This window comes from Vollenhovia emeryi, unplaced genomic scaffold, assembly GCF_000949405.1.
Source record: "Vollenhovia emeryi isolate VEMERY1.0 unplaced genomic scaffold, V.emery_V1.0 DF939202.1, whole genome shotgun sequence".
NCBI lineage: Eukaryota > Metazoa > Arthropoda > Insecta > Hymenoptera > Formicidae > Vollenhovia > Vollenhovia emeryi.
Genome location: NW_011967164.1, coordinates 309,495 through 316,907, shown reverse-complemented (window position 1 = coordinate 316,907; position 7,413 = coordinate 309,495). Strand labels below are relative to the sequence as shown.

Genomic DNA, 7,413 nt, shown 5'->3' with positions numbered 1-7,413 from the left:
GCTCGACGTTCGGCGAGCAAGTGATACCGCAGCGACCTTCAGTTACACGATGGCATGCAAAAACATCGTACGTCACCGCGCCGAGTGAAAAACAACAAGAAAACGTTGAGAATTCGTTGGCCCGCTTAATCGTCGTACGATACCGCGCCGAATGAAAAACAACAAAAAAAACGTTGAGAATTCGTTGGCCTGCCTACGCAATGGAAAATTCCGTACTTAATATTTTATTGTACATTACTTTGTTCCGTGACTGTTGCAACGTTTTGCGTATTATTCCGCGGACTTATTGGTATTGATTAAATTAACGATTAATTCTGTTCAATCGAGAAAATGTTTCGAAACAAAAATCGTTGTTACTTAAGTTACTGAGATTTGAGATTTTACCTCAATAGTTGGTGTATACAAATGTATATTACTAAATTGCAAATCTTCATTTATTATGTGCAAAAATTATCGAATTATTTACTTTAATAATAATATAAATTGGTATTAAATACTTTATTGGAAATAGCATTGCGCGCGCTATTTGGTTTTACTTTATATTTATTCGTGATCTTCTTCACACATTAAGATTTTTTTCATGTGAAAAAGACGTAATCTGACGTTGACACTCTGTCAAAATACATATTACATGATTTTCGCGCTGACAGCTACTCGCACTACAAAGCCAAGCAAGAAAATCAGTATCGCGGAACAGCGTTAATAATTCGTCTTACATACCTTTTTAAAAAGAAGATTAGTTATCGTTGCATTTCATCAGAAGAATGAGACTTTCTTTCATTCTTCTTCACTCAATTAGATGTTTAACTTTAACTTAATCTTCTTTAACTTTTTGTTTAGTCTCTAACTTTCTTTAAGTATATTTTTGCACAACTGTCAAAATTCAGGTGCGAGCTGAAACATGAGACGAATCTAAAAAAGAAGTGAAGCACACCGCCCTTCGAGAGAACTAATCGGCATCGCGGCAAAAAGGTCTCAACTGTTCGATATTAACGACATTCGCGCTGGTAATATCTCTTTTTTGAAGAAGGATTCTCGGAAAAATATTATTCATGCACATTAACGTATTATAATAATATTTTTTCGAGGGCTAGACTCAATGTAGATTTTTGAGATTTCGACGACATTTCTTTTATCGTCAGTTTGTGAGATAATTTTTACATTTCATAAATACACGAAAGAAAAACTTTGTTAGTCAAACGGCAAAGATCTAAGATGACGAATGAAAATTAAGATTCCATTTCGCCGTCGCGAAATAAGAGAAACCACACGAATAGTTGTATCCTATCGAATTTGAAATATTTTTCAATCCTCCAATTTATTTAAATATCGGAAAAATGTTATTCATGCACGTTAACGTATTATAATAATATTTTTTCGATAGCTAGACTCAATGTAGATTTTTTGAGACTTCGACATCTTTTCAATCGTCAGTTTGTGGGATAATTTTTACAGTTTATAAATACACGAAAGAAAAACTTTGATGTTCAGACGACAAAGATCTAAGATAAAGAATGAAGATTGTCATTCCATTTCGCCGTCATGATTATTGTGATTCTACAGAAATCGGAATCCGGCCTCGAGGGGGGCATCTGTAGAAGACAGGATCTCTGGCTTTTGTTCCCTCCGTTACTTCTGATAGTATATCACTCTGACAATGGGTCACGCAGTGCCACGCAACTGTCACAGCGACCGCAGGGCCTTCCCCCATTCGTCGTGTGCGGTGGATGATTACTGGTTACGCGCTGTCGCATAAGGTAGAGGACAACACCGGCATCTAAGCGCCAACTTAGCGATGCATGCTCCGAGGATATGGCCGAGTTATCGCTGTCAGATTACTCGTGTCTTGCAGTTCAGCGGGCTAAACTGATGAGCTTCGCTCACACGAGCCGTGGGGCCCGAATACATGTATGTAATTCAGCCTCGATAATTTGCAGACAATACTTTGGATCGGTCTAAAGTCAAATTGTTTCCGGCGATAAAAAGTTTCATCGATATCATTAAAAATGTGAAATGTAAATTGTTCGAACAAATCAATAAAAAGTTGCGAATTAATAAATTCTGCGAATATCACTGACCTTTTAATACGTTGTACCCTCGGTACGTTTTTATTGCCTCGCTATTTTTAATTGATTTATTCGATTAATTTACATTTCACCTTTTTAACGGTATCGATGGGGACTTCGTACAGTCTGAGCGTCATCGTATAGTTAATAGACTATTTTTTATCGAATATAACGTACCGCTCGTATCTTTTTGATCCTTGATACTTGTTTGCACATTCAACGAGCGTTGTTTCTTTCTTATAAAGAAAAAATTTGCGCAACAATTGCTTTCTTATCCGTCTCTGCCCTCGGATATCATTTTCTCGTAAAACTCGTTCTTCTACACCGTGCCATTAGACGTCGCACCATTTTTGGAAACTCAATTTCGCCAAAAACTCGCCGAAAGTCCCGTCAAAACACTCGCACCGTCTTTTTTCGCTCCTTGAACCCTGATCAGGGTGACGCTTTCGAACGGGTCGAATGACGTGGGACAAGATGAAACGAAAACACGAGAAAAGGAGGGCGAAAGAGATGAGCGACAGAAGATGGAGACAGACTGATTGCAGGGGGGAGAAGAGAGCTCGCGTGAAAATGGCCTCTTCCTTTCCGCGCGGCGACGTTAGAGGCGAGGAGAATCCCATTATCGGGCGAACTTTGAAAATCAATTCGATCCACCGGTAATATAAGTGAGAACTCGCCAACCACTTTAGCTTGTCGTTCCCCGCTGCATCTGCGCGACTTACAGAGCTGCCTCACTTAATAACAAAGTTTGCGAGACGCGTGTAACGTCACGGGATACACGGCGCGGCGTTTGCGCGAAAAGGGGGGAAGGGAGATGATGAATCGGCGATGGGACGCGCTCCCATTTTGAGTTTTCTGTTGAAAAAGTACGAAAAACGTTTATTCACATCGTATAAAGTTTACGTATGGGCGTACAAAAGAGCGAGTGCCTTGAAAATTATTAACATCCAAGCTCATGACGCATAATCGACATTTGTTGGTCGATTGAAAGTCGCTCAAACGTACGCGGGAGCGGGTTCGCCGGTCTAGATCGTAAAATTAAACGTTCACAGCGTTATTATTTACACGATATACAATTGGATTAAGTGCGCGTCTGTCGCGTAACTCTAATTAGTCGTAGAAAAATAGTACGATACAATTAATAACAAAAGTTATATTATTATAAATACAAAAGTTATATTCGAATAAAAAGTGCGCTAGCGTCGCTAAACTGTGGTACCACACGCGTTATCGAACGTCCAGGATAGTAGGGGAGAGTCCCATATCATGGGACAGGCTTTTAATACGAGACAGCAGGTTTTCAAAATCAGTCTTTTTCCGCGACAATTACGCGATCTATGAGTAGATTTCGTTCCAAGGGCGATAAATTCATGGTGGAACCAACAGATGAGGCCCATAGAAATTTAGCAGAAACCCCGATATCTCGTATCAGGAGCTTATCTCGTGATAAAGGACTTTCCCCTAATAAATAGTATTAATTCTAAAGAGAAGGATCTTACGGTTCGACGAGTTCGGCGTCGCATAAATAAGGAAAGATTTGAAGGAAGAGCGAAAACGATTTGGACGTAAACGTAGAGAGAAAATGGCGCTTTGCTAATTACGTTGCTATTACGAATTACGCGCGTGGGCGCGTTAGCGAATGTCTCGTGGAAGAGATTGGGCGCCGTCGCGGGACTATATCGACACTTGGCCGGAATGGTATAGAGACCCCATCTGCATTCCATCTACGCGTTTCGCGAAATAGGACGGGACATAACACGTGGCACTCGAATTGGCTCCGGCCAATTATTTCTTGTTCGCCGGCTTCCGTTTGATCGTACCGGTATTCGAGTTACTGGAATTCCCGTTGCTGGCGGACGACGAGTCCGTGCTGGGGGTCTTCTCGCTCTTCGGCGTCATCGTTGTCGCCGGCATAGGTATGCCCGACCTGGCGTCGGGTGTCGATGGCGCGTTTGTGATTTTACTGGCCGCCGCCTCCGCCCTCGGCGCGATTTCTGTCTTCTCTACGTACGACGGCTTTTCAATACCAGGCTCCTCCCGCCTGCGTGAGAAGGACGGTATCCTCGTGACCCTCGGCTTCTCCCTCAGGGAGGGCTTTTCCCTTTGCTCGAGCGCCCTATCTCGCTCGCTGTTCTGACAATTCTGCTGTTCCGGCGACGGTATGGCTGACACCTTCGGTATATTCCTTTGATCCCTGCTCCTCGGCAGAGTCGCCGTTGGCTTTATGATGATCTTGGGCTGCTTCAGACTGCTCGCCGGGGCGCAATTCTTGGGCTCCCGCGCGGTGATGATTATCCGCGGCTCCCTCCTCTCCGTCTCCCGCCAAGTCATCGAGCCGCCGGAAGTGCTCGAAGCCTCCGACGATCCTCCAATCGCCCACGGCTCGCGATCGATCCTGTCCTCGGGACGCGCCGTCGGGCTCGGCTGTCGATTGACCTGGCACGGATTAACCGCCCTCGGCGCGATCACGATCTTCGGTTCTACCGTCGGCGTCGCGACGCCAGCGGCGCCTCTCTCGTCCCCGCTCATCGCGATCTGCGGTTCCGACGCGGTCGACGTCATTATAGCTGACGACTCGCCCGCTGCCGGTTTGTACCAATTGGGGTTGCCCGCGTTCAAAAGCCCGGAAGCCTTGCCGAGATCGTCGCCGACGCTGTGCGAGCTCGGCGCGACGGGATATCGACTCCCGTGAAGCGGACACCTCGGATTAGCATAAATAGCGTCGACACTTCCGCCAGCCTGGACACCTCTATTTCCGTCCAAGGAATCGATTATATTGGGATCGGAGTTATTTCTCGCGGAGTCCGGTCTTTTTAGCAAGGGACCCACGTGCAGGTTCGTCGTCATCGGCTCGCTCTCGGTCTGGCTCTCGTTTTCCTCGGCGAGGAAGCCGCTGCTCTTCTCCAAGCTCTTGGAGGTGCCAAATATCCTCGGGGGTGGCAGTGGCGGCTGATTCGAGACCAAGTTGGCGCGATTGCCGTTCTTATAGTCCTTTAACGAATTCGCGTACTGTTTCGGCACGAAGAGGCTGCTCGGCGCCGGAAGCGATCGCCTCTTCTCGATATCCGGCAGCACCTTGGGGTAGTTTCGACGTTTTATCGTCTTCAGGGCCTCCTCGGGGCTGATGCACTCCCTCTCCGTGGTGGGTTCCCGGCACGTCACGTTTACGTCGCTCGTGCCGAAAGTCGTGAGGACCGGCCCGGTCTTCATGTAGATCTCTTCATCCCGAAGACCCTCGTACTTGGATTCCTCGGGCAACGGCGCCTCCGCGTTCGCGCCCACGCCGGGACGGGGCAGACGCGACTTCAGCTTCGGGTTGATCTTCGCGTACAGGCTGCTCGCGCTTCCCGAGTCCGACTCGTGAATCCTGGGAGCTGAGAAATTCGGCTTCATCGTTTTCAAAACGGTCTCCATCGGCAACGGGTCGCTCCGCGAATGATGGTGCTCTATGACGATCACTTCGGGAGTCATCAACTGCTGCGAGCTCGGCTCGTACACGTTCGCCGCCTCGATGCTCTTCGTTAACTCGATCGGCATCTGATTCAGAATGGACTCCGTCCTGGTCGCCGGCGTGGCGTCAATGGCCACGGAAATTTTGGGCAGTTTCGACTTTTTCCCGGGGCGCACCACCAGCGCCGGGCTCTCGTCGTATATCGGCTCGTCCTTCCTCTCCTTGGACGCTTCCTCCTCTACGCGCTGCTTCTCTTCTTGCTGCTGCTTGCTCAGCTTCTCCTGATGCTCCTTCTGCAATGTTTCTCGCGTTTTACGTAAGAACCTCGGCGAACATCTGTACGGACAAAACAACACCGTAGGATAAAACTCCGATCGATTCCACGAGTATTCTTTAAAAAGGTCTTCTGCGCGAACCAGTAAAATAAATACGTTACAATTCTGCCAAAATTCAATGCCAGTTTCTTACGTTATTATTTTTAATTACAAAGTTACTGCGATTCAAGTTGTTCGAAAATTCCACTTGGCAGTTGTTTGAGTTTGATCGCCATCGTTGTAATAAATATTTAAATGATAAACAAAAGTTCTGTTGAAAGGCAACCACCGTGCGAGTTAGTGTAACAACATGTGTTCCTGCGAATTTTACGCAAAATTCAATATTAGTGCCATTAATGTTACTAATTGTTATAACTGACCAGTTATTGCGTCCAATTATTGGAAGTTATTGATCATAGAACACCATTTTATGTATTTCGCAAATGAAAGGTATATACGCATTAATTTTGCGATTTTGGTAACGGCCAGTAATAATAGCGGTTGCACTTTCACGTCCCGGAGCTAATTAATCACTTTTAATCTTGTGCGTTATAACAACAAGCAAAAAGATACTTTGCCAAACACATTTACCTAATGATGTATTACATTTGTTTATTTTACGCGCAGTGTCCCATAATTCAGATTTATAATTGAATATGTTTCCGGAATATGTTTCCGGAATATGTATAATTTTGCTACTGTACGTCGTACGTTACGGCTATATTACACGAAGCCCTGCAAACGGTGCGTATCATGGTGGATGTTACGATCCGAAAATAAAAGAGTCTATTTAATAACTCACGAAAAGGGATTTTTCCCTTTTTCGGGAATTCAAAATATTAAAAATAGAAATGTTTCACGAGATATTTATTACGCAACTTGTACATATTACAAACGCGACAGTTATTTTTATTATTATATTCCGCATAACATATTTTTTTCCCCCGCGTCGTATTTTCTTTTGTTATTAGCGTGTATTTTTCTAATTTATCGCGGCAACAAAAATAAAAAGATTATTGCGCCATTTACAAGCCAGATGGTAGCTTGTTGAATAAACGAGAGTCGACCGAGTCGAGCTGTAAGTCGAGTTTCAATTAACTTTGTAGGCCAGCACTTGTCAACGTTTCCCCACGAGTCAATACGTCTAACGAAATGTTCGAGGGCGAAAGAGAGAAAGGGAACTGAATTCCCTGATTTGAGTGATACGGGCCACGTCTCAAAGCAGCCACTCTTTAAGCGGAACCTCTAATTGGATTACTGGGTCGCAGAACCCTTACCGCGATCGACGAATTTGCGAGGGTAAGCGTTCCACGAGTATCTTCAGCTCCTCGCAATTAGGAAAGACGTATAAATCGAGTTCGAAACGACTGCCACGAGAGCATCGCATGACGCATGGCAGCGGGTGGCGTTAAAATGCCGAGTGATTTAATGAAAAATCTCTAAATTACCTCGAGTTATTTATTTACCCGAAATACGTGAACTACGTTCAATTCCGGTTCTCATTTGAAAGTATAATTTTCCAACTGGCATTTCTGATTATATAAAATTTCGGAAAGCCGACTTTTCCGCGCGTGGCAAAAAC

At 44.9% G+C, this 7,413-nt stretch overlaps 1 protein-coding gene across 2 annotated transcripts in view; it reads right to left on the bottom strand.

The window, feature by feature from the left end:
* Nucleotides 1-620: 620 nt before the first annotated feature.
* LOC105561728 overlaps nt 621-7,413 on the bottom strand; it is a 58,504-nt gene continuing 51,711 nt past the window's right edge. For both annotated transcript variants that reach the window (XM_012011965.1, XM_012011966.1), the window contains one exon: nt 621-5,853. In XM_012011965.1, the coding sequence (XP_011867355.1) occupies nt 3,852-5,853 (2,002 nt within the window). In that variant the 3' untranslated portion in view covers nt 621-3,851. The remainder of the gene's footprint in view (nt 5,854-7,413) is intronic.